Genomic DNA, 21576 nt, shown 5'->3' on the forward strand with positions numbered 1-21576 from the left:
TCCTGAACCTGCAGAACAGGAACCACAGCACGATTCAAAGTGAGAGCGCAACAGGAGCCACTTGTCACGATGCACGTGACCACATCAGTCACCCTGCAGCTGGACCCAACAGCCTCCACCAGAGCAAATCACTCATCTGTGTGTCCTCGGCCTCCCCTGTAACACCCACAGAAAGCAGCTTTAGAAGCAGCAGCATCCACCACTGTGCCACATCTACACCCACGCAGAGTTAAGCACACCACTTCTCACCCCTTGTGAAAAAAAACCTCATGTGTGTGCTCTGTCTGGTAAGTTTTACCTTTTTCCACCTTACCAGGACACATCTTTGTTAAACTTATGTTTTAATGCAGCTTTCCAACAGGATGTAGCAACTTGTGTTCACCACGCAGGGGAGGAAGGCTTGCATTTTTTCTGTTTCTCTCTATATCGGTTTTAAGTGTCACTTCCTCAAATTCCACTCCTTTTCTCCCTCTGCTACTTGCCCCTGGAAAAAGAAAAACAGCACACAACCAAACCAACCAACCAGACCAAAGATGGCTTTAGTCTGTTCAGTTAAAGTTGTCTTATTCATATCCTTCAAAAACTAAGCGTGCTTTTACTAGTTTACTTCCAACTTCAGGTTTTTCTGTAGAAAAATGCTTCTTTCTGAACACACGTAGGCTTATAGAAGCACAGGGAGTCAGAGGAAGGGGCCTGTAGCAGTGCTCAGGCTTGCTGTGCCAACAGCATTACGACAGGAAACTATGGATAGAACATGTACTGCAACTGGGGCTTTGTTCAGGGCAAACAGAAGTAATACAGCAGTGCAGAAACCACTTCTGAGAAAGCAAGCAATATCTCTGCTCTAATGGCCCCAGATATTCCTTCAACCTTTCCACTGCCTCAGCTGTCTGTGCAGAATGTGTTCCTTACACTACAGGAAAAGTTGTAACAATACTTGTAAATACATGTAAAATTCCATATTAAGAGTGACAAAAGTTTTAGAGGAGTTAAGAATAAGTGACAAACGCCTTTATGTTTACAGAAACACACAAGCTAAAAAACAGAAGCTTCAAACATAAAAGAACAGACTGACTTCTTGTTTAATTTTTTTTATTTTTTTTATTTGGGAAAAGTGCTTCTTACAAAAGGCAGCTGCAAAACAATACGTTATAGACCTCAGAACAATTTCTCATTCCATTTAAAAGTGAAAGGAGAGGCAGTCTAGGGGACAAGAGCAGCAGGAGAACAGATCACGGGGCATCCACAAGTCAATAAAAAACAGCAATAATGTAATGCAAGGTTAAAATTCCTGTGCTGGGGCTTTGGTGGCAAAGTAATTTCTCAATGCAAATTACAGCCAGAAACTGCATGACTGCCTTTGTAAGCAGTAAGTCACATAAACTGAACAGCTTTACCAGGCAACCTGCCCCACTCAGCCGCAGAGAGCACGTGAACCTCAGAGCAGCTGAGAGGAACAGAGATTTCCTAGCAAAGCTCACGGCTTAAGTGTTTACATGAAGTTCTAAAACTTACAGAGCGATAAAGCTAAAGGGTCCTCTCTGGTGTTCCTCTGACCCCACCTTGGCTAACCGGATTTCTGCTCCTGGACAACCCTAACCATACACATGGAAGAGAGCTGGTGTATTAGGGAGTGCCGTTTATCAAGTTAAGCGATAGTTAAGATTGTTGCCACAGACTGGGCTGAGACCACTAAACCAGTTTCATGTCCAGTTGGAGGCTAGACTTCATGCACCAAGAGGGGATGAAAGATGGTTTTGTTATTTTTAACTTACAGAGTCTCCCCATCCTTGAGGTCCAACTCTACATTTATCGGTATATACACATAGAGAGTTCTCCTTTCACAAAGACATTTTCCTTTCATGCTAAACACAGTAAAAACCCAGAACGTTCACACCTGGTTCTGGATACACAGTAGTAATAGTAATGTGCAAGTAAACAGAGACCAAAATCACAAATGAAGACGTGTACATGAGGGGGCTGGAACGGAGCTGATGCCAGAAAGAGTATTTTTATCTGGCCTGAAATCAGAAATAATGGTACAAAGACAGAATAAGGGCCATCAGCCAATTTACATCCCCACTGCATGGCCACTGCTCATTTTTGTATCTGGGCTCTTCAAAATGAGTGTGGAAGTCCTGTAAACACTTTAACCCTGGAACTGGGTGAACTCTGTTGGGTACACAGATGAAGCAACAAACCTAAGCTAACTGTTTGACAGTTAAATTTATTTTTACAAAAACTAACATTTTAAAGATTTATTTCTTGTTATTTGTTTAAACAGAGGAAAAACAACACTCCTGGGGTGGGAGAGGAGGGGATGGGAAGAGACAGACCCTGGGTAAAAGTTATTACAACAGCACCTGGAATTGATCGGCCTGCCTAGGAGAAACACAGGCACTGCCACAACACCACAGGTAATAGCTACTGCCTGAAGCCAAGACAACAGTCCACACTCCACTGACAGGTGCTATAGATCCAAGTCATAATAATCTTCCAGCTCATCATGAAATAAGTCCCACTCATCCTCGGAATCCGTTAGCTCATCGGCACCTCCTGCTGCCAACAGCATAAGCAACATCTCACCAAGCTCAAAGGTCACCACCTCATCCTCATCGGTTTCAAACGGATCACCATTCTCCCGCTCCTCGATGAACTCCCAGAACCGATTCCTCCGCTGGGCCTGCAAGCGGAACACAAGCATTTCTCCAGGTGACCAAGGGGTACAAAGTAGGAGCCTTTCCAGAGGCTGACAATGTTCAGCCCCTGCTGTACTTTCTGACAGGCAAGAAATCACAGTTCTTATTCAGGGACATACTGACCTCCAGTAGAATTTACCCTTACACACCCCTATTAATGCTGCCCAACACTTCTACTTCAGTATGTTGTAAGCAAAGTTTTTAAAAATTTAGTCTTTCCATCTTGGCCTCCAGCATTCACAAACTTTACAGAGTACTGATCCCTTCAAATTCACCATTAGAGAGGTCTATCAAAAGTTGGGGGGGGGGGAGTCAACATTTCCCTGTCCTCTTCTCAAGGCAGAAGACATAATGCACCCCCCCGCTATGCTCTCTGTATGGAAAGGACAAACAAACAGCATCACTGACCCGGTATCTACTCGATGTTCCCACTTTGGGTCTCTGTGGCTCCTCTTGGCGGCCATCAGGATATTCATGCTTGTAAAAACAGTTCCCTCCAAATGGACAGCTTCCACGGCCTTCATCAAAGTACCTGCATGGCTTGTTGCTGGAAAGGAAAATATTGCAACCCTTACTGAGAGTAGACCCCAATCAGACTTCAGAACCGCATTTACCTGTAGGTCCACAAGGATCTCAGGTACCAGGAGCTGAAGGTATTTTGTCAGTGTACGACTAACACACAGAAATAATGTATTACACAGCATGTCTGGGCCAATGCATGCAGAGGGACACTGATGGTTTGCAGTGCAAGAGCTTGTACTGCCTTATGGCTACACCACCAGCATTTTGTGTACAGAAGGGAAAGACTGAGGTCAAAGAACACAGGAATAGCTTTGGGGCTGTGTGGTTGCATGCATCTGTGGGCAGACAGGCAAAGATGCACTTCACACAAGGTGGTGGAAAGGAGGTGTGAGGGGGGCTTTACATCAACACCCTTCTTCTCCATGTGTGCCTGCAGTCTCAACTTGACAAAAGGCTGCATTGCTCATACCTCATTGCCTCCTTGTATTTCTGAATGAGTTTCTGCTTCTCTTCCTTCTCCTCCACCCAGTACTCACTTGGAATGACAAAGTTAGATGTGATCCGACATTCTGGGCAGGACCTGGGAAATGAACAAGACTGTGCTGCAAAACTCCACATTGCAGGGCGCTCTCCCTCCTTTATAACAAGTCATGGCACATATCCATCTTTAAAGAGGTATTACACTTGTATACTTGCTGTGCAACCTTTTCAATCTATTCTCTTACACATGAGGATAACCTAAAGTCTCTTCAAGAACTCAATGGCAATGGTAGCTTGTCTCAGAAAAGCTTGAAAAAACACTTCACACAGACTCCTTTTTCTTTAGGATTAAATAAATTTATTTTGGTATGATTCCTGTATTTATTTGATTGGAACTCCGTACTTTTCAGAACAGCCTTAGATGGAGTAATGTTTTGTCAACTGAGTAATGCTCCAGGGCAGTAATAAATTCAGTAGCATACATTCTTAACTGGTTAATCTGTTTCTAGATTCCTGCCTGAGTGTCCAAAACATAAACAGTAACCACTGGACAACATGCTACTAAATAAACAGTTATCTTCTACCATTGAAGTAAACTTAAACTGTATTAACCAAATCAGAGTGTAAATGTTATCCCTAACGATTATTTCACTTCCAAACTAAGTTAGTATGCATTAAAGGCAGTCTCTGTGCAGTCTGCATCTGGAAGTCTGTTGCAAGTTGTCACAAGTTACTAAGTTCTTCCACAGTAACAAAGCACAATCGAAATGGGAAAGTGCCTCACTTTATAATCTTGCTCTCAAATTGCTTAGCACTCCTCCACTTGCGGATGCACTTGAGACAGTAAGTGTGGCTGCAGTTGGAGAGGATCCCAAAGCGGCGCTCACTAGGATTAGCTTTCTCATACACCACCTCCATGCATATCCCGCACACCATGTCTTTACTACGCTGGACGGCAAAGGAAAGCTCCATGTCCTTCTCGTGAGCTTCAATGCAAGACTGAAAAGGAGAGACAAAGAGAACGACTACAGAGACAGCTGTTCACCTGGTGAGGTCTAAGCAGGTTTTTTTAAACTCAGTTTTACTCTGCTCTTTTCCACACTGAATGGAGTATGATTAAACTGAAAAAAATCTTTATCCTCAAAATAAAATGTGCTCAAATAGGGAACAATCAGTTCAGAGTTCAAACTCCTTCCTTCAGACTTTGCTTCTAAACATGAAAAGGCAATCTAAAGGACCATCCAGTTTTACTAGGCAAAGAAAAAAAGCTTTAGGATCTTTAAGCAGACTGCTCTCCCAGCACAGATAAGGAAACCCAGCTGCTTTTGAGTAGGACCATCACAGGAAACAGTTTAGTTTACAACCGGAATTTCATTCACTGCCTGACCTGCACACACCTTCAAATGGAAGGGAATTAATAACAATTGACTGAGGAGAGCTAGGAAGCAATAACTTGGAGCTGTTTAACACCAGACAGTTGTTTGCTTACCTTTATGTGCTGAGATCTCTGTGCAGCATCAATTGGATGCAAGACTTGCAGGCCACACATATCACACACATCCCCATGGATATACACGCAGTTTTCTCCATAACGACATTCTCCTAATGCAGCGTAGGGGCACAGCTCCTTCTTTATCTCCACGTCTGCTTGCTGCTTCTCATATTCTTCCTCAATCACCATTTCCTGCAAGGGTGCTTCAGCACAGAAAGGGGCAGCTGGGAACAGAATGAAAGGCAGTAAGCAATATGTTGAGATTTAGAGCAGGAGTAAGAAGATTCAAAGAGAATAATAAAAACAACCAAGGTTCTTTTCAGTCCAATTGTCATGCACCCTCAATCTGAACTAACAGTTATTTTTCCCACTCCAGAAGTTTCAAGACCAATTTCTTCATCTTTCAGCCCAAGCAAGACTAAAGCTATCAAGGCTTCAGTGGTCAGGGTAGATCCACTTACAGGCTAAGTCCAGCTTAGACTAGCTTAGACTTAGCTAGAAAACTCTGACTAGTCCTCAGTTTCTTAAGTACACTGTTATACATATTCTGGTTCAGCAACAATTAAATAAGGCTACATATCTCTCAGTGCTTCTAGAATCAATTTCACTTCAGTTTAATTTTTCACATCAGCTAAAGCTAATAGTATTTGTCCCCAGAAATTACACAGCCAATAAAGGGAGTGATAAGGTGTATCCAGCATAATAAAATGCTAGTATGGGAACACCACGTCAGCAGTTCCTTATGTGCAGGTTGTTAATTAGCAGGTTGCTGTTCAGCCTGAATAAACTTTCACTTCTAGACTCCCATGCATCTCTCAGGTTTATCCCAGACAGATAAACCTAAGAAACTGAAATTCAGGCTATTTTCACTGCATTCTAAGCTGGCCATCACTTTTGCAAAACCGCAGGTGAATTTCTGTACTTAATTCTAAATTGAATTGAAATCTGTATTGTTTCTCTTCCCTATTTAGACAGCTGCTGCTTAACACTTCTCCCTGCGCCTCCTAAGCACACCCTTGTCTGCATCACCAGGAGTCAAACAGGCCTTTTGAGATCATTACATCAGCAGGATGATCACTAAGTTACAAGACAAAAGCAGTCAGTGTGAAACTGGAGATGCAATAAACATAAAGCACTATTATATGCAGAAAAAACACCAGTAAGAACAGCAGCTGGATTTCATTTATGCAACCAGGAGCTATTGCAAGAGTAACAAGTTATCTATGCTGTAACAAAGCATAACTTTTAGAAGCTGTTCAGGCACTAGATTTGGAGAAATTAGCAGAAACTACCAAAAGCATTCTTGGATCAGCTAAAGTGAAGGACAGACTCCTTCTCAAAATGAGGCTGCACAACAGCACAGTTTTCAACCCCACGGAGCAAAGAGATAAATTAGGCATGTATCAGTGTGTTAATCTGGGGACATAGAGAGAGAAAAAGCAGGTCCCTGAGATCTCAGAGTTTCCAGGGATTAAGCAAATATTGAAGATTAGTGTAGCAAAGAATTAGCTCTCAAAATAAGGTCAAGTCTGCTTCTTGAGCCATGTCTGACTGTAATGGTCACTCACACTGATCTTGGACCACTCTGTTTGTTAGAAACACGTTTCAAAAGCAGGTCTGTAATAAAATAACAAGTCACCTGCCAACCTGCTCATTTTTCAGTCAGAGATTGCCCACTAAAGCATGTTCATTACCTCTTCTTCCCCCTAAGATCTAGTGAACTACCAACAAGTAACAAGAAACCACATACTAGGGTCTACCTACTCTTCTGAGTAGCTCAGCATAATAAGAAAATAGGTACTTACTGAAATCCCACTTGCCCTCCCATTTGAAATGCACGGCCTTCACTTACAATAGAAGTAACAAAAATCACAACTACCATCCAGAATTTATTCCCTCAACTATTACTTTTGCCAGTGTTTATTTTAGTTACTATTGTTACAGATTTTTTACCTAGTTGAGGGCCATGAAGATGATTAGAGGGATGGAACACCTCTCCTATGAGGAAAGGCTCAGAGAGTTGGGGTTGTTCAGCCTGGAGAAGAGAAGGCTCCGGGGTGACCTTATTGCAGCCTTCCAGTACCTGAAGGGGGCCTACAAGAAAGATGAAGAGGGACTTTTTACAAGGGCATGTAGTGATAAGACAAGGGGTAATGGTTTCAAACTGAAATTCAACCTGAAAGAAGGTGGGTTTAGATTAGAAATTAGGAAGAAATTCTTTACTGTAAGGCTGGAACAGCATGCATATTTTCTGTATCAACTACAGTTTTGCTTCCTCTTTGAAAGCAAAATTAGAGACATTCCCAAGATTCCACTGCCTCTGTAGTTAAAAATCCAACATCACTCAGAGAAATATTCACTCACTATGGTTCTGTCTGCTGTTTCCCAAACCACTGCTCTCCAGCAGGTGGACTCAATTCCCACCTTCTCACTGCTCATTTCCCACTCAAGAGAGTTAAATTCATGCTGGTTTGGTTACCTTCAATCCACACACCACCTGCTTCCACTCTGGAACACACTCTGTAGCATCAAATACATTCATCTTGTAGTAGCAGGAAACAGCCACCTAATTGAGTGTTTCTTACATTTCTGCCTTTCTACTCATCCTCAGTACTCCAGTACATGTAGCAGCAGTAGCTGCAGAACAAATATGGAAATGTGGCACATCTGTACAACAAATGAGTGAACATCAAAAGAATCATTGCTGGTACTGAAGTCATCTTCAAGATACGAGGTTTAGTCCCAAATCAGAGATTAATAGTAGAATATGAGCATGGTAGATGCGCATAGTAGAAGCTATGCATGGTTAAACTGCCACCCCTGAATCTTCATCATGAGTAAGACAACTGAAAACACAGGCTTCTAGCTAACCTTGACAAATAAGTGCCATTTTAAAGTTACCAAGCATCTGTACATTTCTCCAGACATTTGACAAGGATAATCTGTAAGGCTTTACACTGCAGAACACGCTACATACATCTACCTGATCACTACAGCAAGGTTCTTCATTTCTGTAGCTTAATAAAGACAGTGGCTTCAGAACAGTAAAGCTTTCTTAAACACAGCTTTTAAGAAGTCACCGTGGGAATTAGCATCACGGCACCATTCAGAACAGAAACAGCTGAGTATGTTTGTACATTAAAATACATCAAATTTGAAAGGATATAAAACAATTTGCAACTAGATTCAGAGAATGTTATTTAACTTAATCTGTCACAAGTTTCCCTGAAAAATGAGCCTGATCCCCTAGAAAAAGAAACTTTTTCAGCTAAACTACGTTTTAACTGAAATTCCTTACACTTCAGGAATTCCAGAGAAAGCACCAGCTCTTCTTTAAGGAGTAGGTGTATTTAAAAGATCTCTGGCTGTTCAAACTAGCAATGAATTGATTCCAGTGGAGGGCCACCCAGCCATTAACGAGGCTGAAGCCCAAGAAGAGAGACTGACTCTTGTCACATGTGCACAGGACAAGAGACAGAAGGCAAGCTGAGGCAGGGAAAAATCCAATTACATACTAGGAAAGAGGTTTTTCCTTGTGAAAGAAGGCAAACACTGCAAAGGATGCCCAGAGCTTATGGCACTTTGAACATCTCCAAGGATAGAGCCTCAACTAAACAAAGCCCCTGCCAACCTTTGAGCAGGTGAAATGCAGAGGTTCTTTCCAACCTAAACTGTTCTGATTAAAAGATTGAAAAAAGGGATCCTTTGTCTCAACAAGTAAAGCTGTATCTTTTTTGACTGTAAGGTGACAGATTAACAGGTAGCAGTCAAGTTTTTCTTCCTTTGGGATATGCAGAAGTCACACATGCATCAAACAACTCCATAATCAAATGTCTTAACGACACCAGCAAACTGTGCCACTTGGCCATTCTTTTCCTCTTCACCCTCCTCAAATCAGATCGCAGCAGGCTGTAAGCAGCACCCTGGAACACTGAGAAGGTAATTCTCTTTTCAGATCTGAGAATCTGAGTAGTGCTGTGGAATCAGAGTAGCATAATTTGAGCACTGTATGGCAACTTTGAACTCTTCTGGACGTAAGGCGTCCACTTTGAATTCGCACAGTTATTGAAGTACTCATGGCCTTCAGTTTTAGAGAGCCAAATAGAAATGATGTTTTAGTAAACACCTTCAGCCTACTTTTCACCTAAAGTTTAAGACTCTGTGCTACCTTTCTGCAGGGAAAGCAGATGACAAGTATGCTACTCAAACTGTCTGGTCCCATATGATGAGCTTCTTCAGTCTCATTCTCATCATGGCCTGTCACAGTATTAGCAAGTTCAGTCTCAGAAAGGTAACTAGAATAATTCATTTTCAGCCTCTGGCCTGAACCACCATGGACTCATGAAAGTAAATATTAGGCTTTAACTGATTCCACAGGGATCTGTACCTCCACTGAAAAATCTTTAAAAGATTGCAAAAACACTCCAAAACAAGTCAACTGGCCCAAAACACAAAGGCAGTAGATTATCTCCCCAGAGTAGTGATATTAATTGCATCACCAATATCTTCTCCAATCATATGTGCAAACTAAACTTGACAGAAAGAGATCCCCCAAGTCACTCTGAGGCACAGCACAGCAAACACAGTCACGCAGAGACTGTCTAAGTACACCCAGGTTCAGAACAGCAATAATAACCAATGTGGAACAGTCAGTACAACTACATGTTGGAAAATTCAAGCTCACTTGAAGGGATTAATAAATATGAATAGCTGTACCCAAAAGTATTAAGATTAATGCACTGCATGTGCATTTATTTACAAACTGTTGACCCACGATGGAAGTCCACTGCTATCCCATGATCAGCTTACCACGTCCACAGTACGGCTGCCCAGGGACGAACTCCACGGCATTCACCCAGTCTTCAGCACCTACTCCTGCAGCTGCCAGATCCGTGTTTTCATCTTCTATCTCACCAATAAATTCTTCAACTGTTTCAGGGAGCGGTTCGAAGTCTGAGGACACTGAGGGATAGATTTCCGCATCTGGATTCACATCAGCCACTTCCTCCTGTATTAGTGGCTTGGTATGTTCATACCTAAAAAGACAAAACACATCACATCAATTTTTCACCAAAAAATACTTCTGTAAAGCAGCCTAGTGTATTAGAAACAAACTGATGAAGAGGTGAACATGCTGTTTGGAAGGAGGACCTAGAATGGCTTGAAAGAGAAAGTCACTGATGACTCTATAGAGACATGCTTCCACTTGTGTAATCTGTCAGTGCTGCTTAAGGAAAGGGAAGGTACTCATGATTTTAGAGAAAACGGAGCAGCATAACACAATTTTTACTTAACTTACACAGGACAAACTTCAATTATGTCCACAACTGGTCAGATACCTACTATGCATATGCAGTACTGCTGAATGAGAAAAATTAGTTCATTCAGCTTTACTTCAGAGAACCCCACCAACATAAGATGATTCTTTTCCTGTGCCTGAGCATCTTGCGTCATTCAGATTTTACACTGAATTTTAGTACTTATTTCTAACGCCTCTTTCAACTCACTGTGGAAAACGATGCTCAGAACACTTTGATCCCTACCACCCACAAACAGGAAAGCACCATTTCTCTCAAAAATCTGTCTTCCAGCAACTAGTAGACTACACAGGGAAAATGTATCTTTGAAGTCTTGGATATTTGCTACTTAATTTCAAGGACAACAGCAGGGAATTTTTTGAGATCATACAAAAGTTTTAAGTGACTGTGATTAATTTACCTTTTGTCAGATTGGAAACACCAAAGTGTCACAGTTCTTGCACATTAAAGAGATGCTCCCAACCAAATGCCAGCTTTGAAATCCTAATCCCATGAAGCCCAAATTTAAAAGCCAAGCCTTCAGTCCTCTACATCAGTGGCCTCCGAAGTGCATGCACCCTATGAGGTGTGCGAGACAAACCACTGGGGTGCAGGAAGAGAATACTAGAACTTTTTGTAATTTTTTTCCCCCTTAAAAAATAAAATTAATATTTAACATACAGGTTGACAGCAGTGTCCTCACTCAGCCCATATGTCAGAGGGTCCCACGTGTGATACATGTGAGGTACCCTGCAGGATGAGCAGGTGTTCCACCACCCAGTGGGGCTGACAGTGCCACTTCCCCTCATTCACTCACTTTCAGCATATTGCAACACACTGCAGTTTGCCTGTGCCCGCTTAGATGGATTGACAGATTATATCATCTTGTTTTACCTAAACTAACCCTAACAAAGAGAACAAGTGCCTTGAAAAGATTCCTGCAACTGTGGACTGACGACAGTTCTGATAATGTGAGCAAAAGCAAACAAGAAAATGTCAGAGTTAGCACTTCTACTCCTACTACTGCAAGCTCTTCATCAGGCACGTTACAAAGTAAAAACAACGCCAGCCTATTCAGCTCTGACAAGAACTTGGGGGGAGGGGGAGCACAAAATAAATCAAGATTACCAAGAAGGCAACTTGAAACAAGGATTTACATCCACGATTATTAACAAAGACCCTTGCCCTCAGTGTATACTGTACCTTGAGATATTAGCTCATGATAGCATGAAGCTATCTCAATTAGCAAGACATTGAAAATCTGAACATCCAGAAATGAAGACAAACCTCTACAATTTTTTCCCAAGTTGTTTCAAGTCATACCATAATCAACCCAGTGTTATAGAGAACTCTTCACGAAAGTGCTTAAAAGCCTCTTCTGAGACTTGTTACATAACGATGAAAGACAAAAAGCCACATACCACTGGACCACTTGTTCTTCCTACTGTGGTAAAAATGACTGAAACTACACATGGAAAACAATATGGTGACAAAGTAAAACACATTCCTTTGGCAGCAAATACTGTTGGGAAACATGCAGAAAACACTGCTAGAGATCTGAAGAAACAAGAACTAGAACTAACGTGGGAAGTTTGTTGGACAGGAAGAAAGTACAGATGTTTCTCACATGTCTCAACTTATACTTGTTAGATTCTGTTTCAATAATAAAATGCACAAAGAACTACTTTTTGTGAGACACCAAAGAAATGATGTACCAGAAGAGAAACATTCTCAACAAATTACTTCATGAATAGAGACAAAAAGACATACCAGAAGAAAAACATTTTCAACAGTAAATGACTACTTTAATAAAAATAATGCTTTATGGGAAAACTGTGCAAGTGAAACCACAGAAGGAGCAGCTGCTCTGACCAGAAAAAACGATTCCAGGGTAAGGTTACAGAGGTAACATCACACCAGAAATTCACTCACTGACTCATTCATGGGTAAGATATTGTAGCAGAGATGGATCCAGAAGCACCCAAGAACTAGAGAATGCCATAAATTAGTCATTTTTGTAAAAACAAGACCTTTAAATAGTCAAACGTTTACAACACTTAGTTAAGAGGTGGAGAGCTACCACAAAAATCTTTTCTGCCACACAGATGTTTGCTGATTATCTCATGGTAAAGCACTTAAAAACTGATGACTCAAGGATGAGTTATGTATGTTTACTTCACAAAGACAAGTGGTCCAAATTTGTGACCTTTTCCATGATGACAAGTCAATCACTATCAGTAGTAAGCTACTGAACAGATATTAAAAAAAGAAAACAAACCCCAAACCAAACACACTCAAAGTGCCCCTTCAAGGCAAAGACATTCCAAGAACAGGTAACTGCTCTTTGAAAGAAACTTGTGGTGTGCAGACAGCATTTTGAAAATGAACTATTTCAATCACTACGCAATTTTATTGGCAGAAACTGTGCAAGTGTGTCAACTCCAAAAATCTTTCATATCTTGTACACTTAAAACTTGGAAACAATTCTCTAACATGTTTAAAAATCTTCCAAACTCAAGAGTTCCTGTGCATTTTGGACCCATTTGCTAAAAATATAACAATGCCACACCTTCCAGTTAATCTACAAGAACAGCTGATTGACATCAGGGAAAATGGAAATTTACCAGCTAAATTTATCACACATTAGTAAGTGCAGCCAACAATACACTTCCTTTGGGATCCACGTATCTTTGTGAAAGATCTTTTTCAGCTCTGACAGCCACTAAAGCCAAGGACTGAAATAAACTGACCTTAGAATGGGACCTTCAAACAACTATTACAAAATGTTAAGCTGAGATTTAAAAAAACCAATGAATCCCATTAAATCAACACTACTGTCAGTAAAAAGTATTGTTACTAAGAAGGTTTTTAGTGACAGCAACAATAGTTTTGGACTGTTTATAAAATTTTTATTAAATATGGTTTATTTCACCTTTAATACATCCTTTCTTAAATTCTGATTTGTATGTATGTTTTATCATGTGCATAACATTAGGAAAATAGTAGATACATATAAACTATAAATAAATATTTATGTTGGAGGGAGCTCAGATGTTTTTCACTGACGAAGGCATGATCCAAAGTTTGGAGACCACTGATCTACATGATCAAGAAAGTAACACTGGCACATAGAAAGCTACAGAGAAGCTTTTTTTGTTGTTCTCTTTCTTATCCATACATGAAAGCAAAGCTAACTATGAACTACCATATTAAATCATTACGCAAATATTTAATCATTCATTAGAACTGCAATAAGACAGAATATTAAAACTTCTGATAAAGTTTAGTAAAATCAATGTATGACGACACAAACAGTCCTAGGCCTTTGTGAAGCTTTGCTCCACTAGGAGAGTATCAGTTTCCTTTCTTCACAGTTGACTTTTTTTAATAATTTCAAGGGTATAGTTTAATTTATACTATGTTTTCATAATGTATGACTATTTTGTACAGGCAGCATTTTAGAACTTACATGACAAACTCTAATTACTTTTCCAAAATGGCAGTTCAAGTGTCAGTACCAACTCCTCAAGACATATACAATACTAGAAGAAAAAAACTTCTTATCTGTTCAGGTTTTTACTGTCATTTAACAAACGTAACTCAGTTTTATCCACTCAGCTAGTCTGAATGTAGTCTCAGATTTCAACTAATCTAATTCACATTATTAATAAGCAAATAAGTAAACCCCACATCTTGACAACTATTACTTTTACAAAAACAAGGTCTCGCCTTCCCTCATTTATTTGCATAGCAAAGCAAACACTGCTACTTAGCAAGAGAACAGAGTATGTGAAAAGCTATTTTTATAAATTTCTGAAGTTGCAATGAAAAAGGAAAGCGCTAAGATTTACTACCGTTCTGTGAGCTCTCTACTCAGGGATTCAGAGTGAAATGACTCCTGCAGGAGGGTCAAGAACATTTCCTCACCTGCAATGATCTCCATAAGCACAGCATCCTCGCTGGTAATACCTGCACACCATGGCAGACTGACTCGTGGAGAGGTCATGGGAGTAGCGGCAGTTGTCTCCTTCCTTGCAAACTCCATGCATGAAGTATCTGCAAGAAAAAAGATTACTGTGAGTTAAGGACAAGCACTGAAGTTGCAAACAAAGTATTCGGATGATTCTGTTGTTCTATAAATCAAGGTATGCTGAATTAAGAACAGCACTAAAGACTCATGGGACCCTGCTCCAGTATAAACATAAAAATAAGAACATCTGAGAAAAGAGGAAGCCTCAGCTATTCCACTGAATTGCACAGCACGTTTAGGGACCTGCCCTTACAAAAGCCTGAAAAAACCCTGTAAAGCAAACAGTTATCCAGGGCCATGACACAGAGGAAAGAGTCTTGGACAAAGTTTTACTTGTAGTTCCTGTGTTCTGATACAAGTAAAAACCTTAAGAGAAGCCCACCACAGAATCAAAGAATCAAAACCAGGCACACCCTAAACAAAATGCCTGAGGATTTAAATCTGAATTCATAAATAATTCAATTCGAAGTGAATTTCCTCTCCAAGAATGCAAATCATGTTTGTGATGGATAATTACATCTGACAAAACATATCCGCTGATTCCTGCAATAGGAGCCAAATCATCAGTCGAAGCACTCTGCTTCAATACTGTGCTGCCAGTCTTGAAAGATTTGGATAGTTTGGAGAGTTTGTTACATTTTAGTATGTCCAGTAGCACAAGCTTCATTGAGCATCTTCAATTCAGCTATTCAAGAAAACTGAATAGTCGTTCTTGTTTTTAATTTTAACCTAGAAGAAGCAAGTTTCTCGAAACAAAATGCACTGTAACTATTCAGATTCAGTATGTTCACATCAAAACTGCAACTGAAAATACAAGTACATCTTTCCCAATCCACATAAAAAGTATTGCCCAAGAAAAAAAAAAAGTCAAAACCTACGTTAGAGGTAATTATGTTTACCAACACTTCAGTTGAGAAAGAAGCAGCATTGGTCCCCAGACAACTACTTTGCAAACTCTGAACTCATGGGAAATATGAAGACCTAGTAAATAAGAAAATTTGTGAGGGCTTAGGTTACATACAAAACATCATTTGAAGAAAGACTGAGAAGCAGATTATGCTCTTCTAAGCCCATGCTGCTGCTGAATGGGGCAGTTCTGCCCTCCTCCTGTTGCACTTCCACCATTTTGCACAGCCAGCAGAACCAGGTCTTCCAACCAGCTGACTGCACAGCCACTCAGCCAGCACAGGACATAGGGATCATCTTTCAGCAGCCCAAACTAAGATTCAGTCAGCTCTTCACAAAAAAGTATGCTCAGTTGATATTCCTAAACAGGAAAGATGGCAAATTGTTGAACTCCAAGCATTTCTGTACAGCTATTTAGTCCAATGTATTTTTAGGAAGTCAGATAAGTCCAAAAGAACAATTCACCAAATGACATTTATAATCCAGTATTAGGGAAAATATTAAAATCTGAGGTTGAATTTTAAGAGATGCACAATACCAGGGTGTATTCAATGTACTAAGACTAAAATTTAAAAAAATCTGAACTGGTTTTACAGACCATCAGCTGACATTGGCCATCAGGCTGCAATTCACCCTCAAAATCCCCTGCCTGTACAGTGTAGCCATGTATTTATCAGGTAAGAAATGTGGCCCTCCATAAAAAACAAGCAGTTCAAGACGAGGTTCTGTGGGGTCAGGCAGCAGCACTAACTGCCAGCACACACCAGGAATAGGGTGTTGCAAAAACAGAAGAATACCCACCCTTGCACTCTCCACTGTGAACAAAAATCACAAACACACCCCAAACACCAACCTCCCCGCCACCAACACAATACTGTAACCTGTCCACAAACAAAGTCACTTCAAAAGAAAAAAAACAAAACAAAAACCAACAAAACAACCCAACTACCCATGAACTCACGGAACCAGAACATAACTGGAATTTCTGGCTTGCTTGCTTTTAAGAAATGGGAGTCACACCACTAGGTTAAAAAAAATAATTCAGGTTGTTTAGCGTTTGTTCTTTAACAAGTGTTATCTCCACCCTTTGCTGATTTCCACATAGCATCACTTCCCCCATGTGTTGGGGCAGCAACTTCTTAGCCACCCACTGACTCAGACCAGGAAATGGCTGCAGATGGAACATGACATTCCTTTTGCTGCCCCCATGGTTATTTTTAATCTAGATGAGATCACTGTCCAGCCACACTGCTCCTTAAGCCAACAAGGTGTTGGGACAGCACTACAACTTAAATAAGTGACTAAGAGAAAGGCATCAGTCTGAAGTGAGGACATCTGATAGAAACCACTTGGTCAACACAACTTATCCTAAGTACATAAGCCTCAAAATCAGACTCTCCCACTGCTTCTTAGAGGAAATGGAGCTCCAAGTTTCTTTCCTTCTTTCCCAGTTTAGGTTAGGAAATCCTCTGCAAATACAGATTCTGTATAATTCTCAAAGTTGTCACAATTCATTATATCAAAATGGTAGGCTATAAGGAAAAAACCCACCAAATGTAAACCACTCCCAAGCTCAATTTAACTCACACATCACTTTTTAAGGGTTTCAATCCTAAACAGCAAATTCAGAGTCATTTGAACAAGAAGGTTGGAGTGGGAGGGGAGAAAAATGTATTTCTCCAAGGATTACACCAACTTCCTCCACAACCCTCCCCCTCGCCAAGAGGTAAGATTTTTACTGTAAGGTCACAAAGGATTTAAGACTTTACATATCAAATTGCAGCATATGGCTAAAACATGCTTTGGTCATGTCAAAAAATAAACGAAGTGAATTATTTTTGGAGAAAGGCAACAAAACTTATTTTGGAGAGCATCTCTATACATACAACAACAAACTGAAAGACAGATGAGTTATCTGCCTCACTCAGTGACATGTAGAAGGATATCTGAAACTTGCACTTGGTCAGGTAGTCAGAGAACACATGTATTTTCATCTGAAAAAGTAAAATTAGACCAAGACAAGTATATAACTGGATTTTCTCTGAGTTTCTGTGATGCTATCATCCGAAAAGCAATTATTCTGGCAGCAGTGCTCTCTGCCTTTCCTATTCAAATACACAAGCATAACTTGGTTAAACTGCATGGGGAACTTGACCACAGAACTTTGGTCAGAGTCCAAGTCCAGATCATTTCCCCAGTTCAGTTCATTGCATGACTGTACAAAACACGAGTGACACCAACAAATAAAATAGAAGAATTTTCAACACACATCTTGTTATAAATGCCTTGATCAAAACAGCATATCCTTATACCACTATGCAATGCCTCCTTCTGTAGCTTTGAAGCTTGCAATGGGTTTCCTTTTTCAGCTGTGGCTTGTTCCTTACTTCATGTTTCTGCTTTCAGGTAATGCTGTTTTGTTTATCAAACTACCAGTTTTGCCAAATTAGAATGTCACACCCAACAGCAAACCTTGTTCAAAACCCAACCCATGGCCACGCCTGGCAGAGAGGGATCCTCAGATAACAGCCAACTGCATCCACCAGCTTCTTCAGGTGCCATACAGAGACTGGGAATTCCCAGGGAAGAAGGGAGCAAGGATGACGAGACTAAGCACGCCATTCTAGCACAGCATGTGGGCATTCAGCCACATTCGTGGTTGATGACATTCTGTCTGAGGTAATAATCTCTAATAAAAAGGGAAAAAAAAAATCGGTCTTAATAGCATTTAGCTCCTTGTCCCTTCTTCTCCATAACCTCCTTTAGCCAGACGTTATCAGGGGATCCAGAGCAGAGCAGCAATGGAAGGAACAACACAGGCAGGTTTGTGCCCCACATCTTATCCCTAGTGCTGCACTGAATTAAGGCATTAACTGACTACTGCACATTCTTCATATGAAAAGACAGATAAATACCTGACTTAGGTTTTCAGAAAGAACAGGGAAGTTACAAACACGTAGACAGCTCTCAAAAGACGCCAATTAGTTCCTAAGGGTTTTATTTACATTCTGTTATTAAACAAATGAAACGTAATCTATTTATGTCAACTTGATGACTTTTAGCATGACATCTAGAAAACACAAGTATCTGGAGCAAACAGTGCCAAGCCTTTGGAAAAATAGGTTTGCTATACCACTGCTCCATAAAACCATATATCCACCTCAACTGAAGGACTGAGAAACTTGGCAAGGATCACCCTTCTTTTCCTCATTTCAAAGACGGCAGTAAGAAAAAGATCAGAATATTAAACTAGTTCTGAATAGTTCTGCTATTTATTCCAGTTTAAAAATATAAATTATTACAAAGCACAACAGCCCTGAAAACAGCTAAACCACAGAAGTAATATTAGAAAACTATTTTTTCATCATCTCTTAGGGAATGTGATGATCTATATTTCACCGTGAGACTTCTAACCTTTAGGTGCAAGAAAAGCAGAAGGGTAACATCAGCACAACTGTATGTCTAGGAGAAATCGAAGTCCTTCATCTTAGTCACTGTGTCTCCCACTCTGAGATATTAATCATCCATCCCAAGGATATCACACTGGCACATTAAAACTCATTAGCCAACCTATTTATCATATCAGGTATTCTAAGGAGCAGCAAGCACTTATGCTGCTAATTTTAAACCTCCCAGTTCCAATGGAACAGAAGTATTCCTTTAGCAGCCATGAAGTGCTAACTCGTTTATACTAAAGGGACCACTGTGTCCCATAAGTTTTTCAGGCATTAACTGTCACCCTTATGATGGTTCAAGCAAAAAAGCACAAACAGAACTGCGCAGTGTTACTCACCCAGAAACTGCTGTACCTCCTACACTAAAAATATGCATTTTGAAACTTAACCCCTTCACATTACTGTTAAATCCTCAAGCTCCTTTATGAAGGTAAAACAAGATTTGATAGTAAGTAACGTATCGTCTTGAATATGAATACATCCTACTGAAACCAGACTTAGAAATCCAAAATTCTGATCACACATTCTCAAAAAGGCAAGTTTCATTTCACTTTAAAGTCTGAGGAAAGCTATTCTGCCTACAACTGAAACGGCCCTGTAAAAATTAACAAAGCAATAATAAGGCAATGGGATAACTAGCTGGATTAGTCAAAGAGAACAAAGAATGGAGATGTTCATCAGATCCTAGGCCAAGATCTCATTGTTTAAGCTCACATTAAAGCACATTAACCATTACAAAAGAGTAGCTTTAGCTTCCTGCTAGTCCTGAGTGTTTGTAACTGAATATATTCCCTAGACAGACTGACTGCACTGCAGGACCATGATGAACTTTGGCTGCTTCTGTAGTACGGCAGTCACTGTCTTCAATAAATCGATCCTGCGTCTGTACCTGCCTACAGCCGTCCCACAAATCCAATTTGGCTAATTCAGCCTTTCGATCTCCAGAAATTACGAGGCAATCTATACAGAGGGAGCACTGACCTTGCCTCGCTCATCAAGCTGAGCTAAGCACGGCCCCGGCCATTTCCTCGTCACCGGCCCACGTTTAAGTGCCCGGCATCAAACATTAACCCGGGGGCTGGCAGGCGGAGCCCTCTGCAGGAGCACTCCGAGAGCGCTGACAAACGGTGCTTCCCAAAGGGAAACAGCAGGGTATTAGCCAAAATAAATGTCGATCAGGGACGTTTTAAAGAGGGCACACTGAGCCGCACAGTGAAGGGACACAGCGAGCAAGCTCCTACCAAAGCCAAGCAGCGGCTCTTCACGCCGCTGCTGTTGCTGCAACCGGCACAAGTGTAAAAAGAAAGTACAGGACAGACAAAGAGCTCAAACAAGACTAGAGCCTCTTTCTTTCTGCTCAAGGGATTTTCCCTTTTACTTCCAAGTGACTCGGAACGTGCTTGCTCAGAAACTAATTCGGGTTAAAAGGAATTTAAAGTTATTATTTTTATTTTTTTAATTTAAAAGTAAAATTGAAAAAAAAGATCAGAACATGCTCCTCGATGTTAATCTTGGATTACCATTTGCTTTCATACAAACTAATATGTCTGCATTCACAAAACTGTTTTAAATTCCTTTCTGCCTGCCAACAGACCAGCAGTGTAGGTTTAAAAATAGTCCATCTGGCAAGCTTTAAAACACGCAGCACGGCTTGCATAACCCCATACAGAAGATTTATCAGAAACACGGTTTAAGGAAAACGCCGATAGGAAATGACGCAGCACCTCGGTGTGACACGGGCAGCAGCGCTCCTCGCCTCCTGCAGCTTGCCCCGACTTATTCCTGCTCTCCGCTTTAATAAACAATTGTCGCCGCATCAATCGGGAATTAGTTTCTAATTTTAAATGTGGATTGAAAATCACAAGCGCTCGAATTACTTCGCATTTCCTGCTCTGTCGCGCTTTGCGGGAAGCGGCCGCAGCACTTCCTTCCCTTCCCTTCGCTTTCCCTTCCTTTCCGGCCGCCCTTCGCGCCGGGCACTGCGGGGCTGTTCGCACACAATGAGCAGCGGCCCGCGGCTCCTCGCAAGGCGCCGGCAGCGCCTCCGAACCGCCCCGGGCGCGGCGCGGGCCCGACGGGCTCTGGGAACAAACCCCCTACCGCGGACCGGGGCCGGGCCCGCGCCGCCCCCACCGGCGGGCCCGGAGCCGCGGCCGCGCCGCCTCCCGCGGGAGCCCCGCCCGGGCCGGTGCCGGGTGCGCTCGGTGCCGGTGCCGGGTGCGCTCGGTGCGGCCGCAGCCCCGGCCGGGCCCGTTCGCCGCCCGCGGGAGCGCGCGCGGGGCGGGGCCGGGCGCGCTCCCCCGCGGGCGGGCGCGCGCCGCGCGTACGTGACCATGGGGGAGGGGGGCTAGAGGGCAAGGAGGGGGGGCAGCGGCGGCAATGAGGAAAAGCTCCCGCGGAGGAGAAAGGAAGGGAGGAGAAGGACAAGGAAGGGAAGGACAAGGAAGGGCGGTCGCGCCCGGCCCCCCCCACCCCGCCTGCCCCGCCGCGGACGCGGCGCGTACCTGCAGGTGACCTGCTTGGTCCAGCCGCCTCCCCCCGGCCCCGCGGAGGGCGGCGGCACGGCCGCGAAGTCGAAGACGGCGGCTGCCGCCGCCTCCGCGGCCGCCGAGGGCGCGCCCAGGGCCGCGGCCGCCGCCGCGCCCGCCGTTGTGTCCAGCGCCGCCACCGCCTCCGCCATTTCTGTTTATCCCGC

The 21576-nt window shown here is 42.1% G+C and overlaps 1 protein-coding gene across 2 annotated transcripts; it reads right to left on the bottom strand.

Moving 5' to 3' along the window:
- Nucleotides 1-1075: 1075 nt before the first annotated feature.
- MKRN1 (makorin ring finger protein 1) lies at nt 1076-21576 on the bottom strand. Of its 2 annotated transcripts, none has more exons than XM_050324129.1 (9): nt 21386-21576; nt 14418-14546; nt 10003-10229; nt 7147-7287; nt 5191-5417; nt 4486-4700; nt 3691-3801; nt 3108-3246; nt 1076-2683 (listed from the first exon to the last, which is right to left on the bottom strand). In XM_050324129.1, the coding sequence occupies exons 1-9, from the start codon at nt 21559-21561 to the stop codon at nt 2471-2473; spliced, it is 1578 nt and encodes a 525-aa protein (XP_050180086.1). In that variant the 5' UTR covers nt 21562-21576; the 3' UTR covers nt 1076-2470. The 2 variants fall into 2 exon arrangements, with proteins under 2 accessions (XP_050180086.1, XP_050180087.1); XM_050324130.1 differs by lacking the exon at nt 21386-21576 and adding an exon at nt 20606-20624.

The sequence above is a fragment of the Myiozetetes cayanensis genome, unplaced genomic scaffold (genome assembly GCF_022539395.1).
Source record: "Myiozetetes cayanensis isolate MyiCay16 unplaced genomic scaffold, myiCay2020 scf3, whole genome shotgun sequence".
Taxonomy (NCBI): Eukaryota; Metazoa; Chordata; class Aves; order Passeriformes; family Tyrannidae; genus Myiozetetes; species Myiozetetes cayanensis.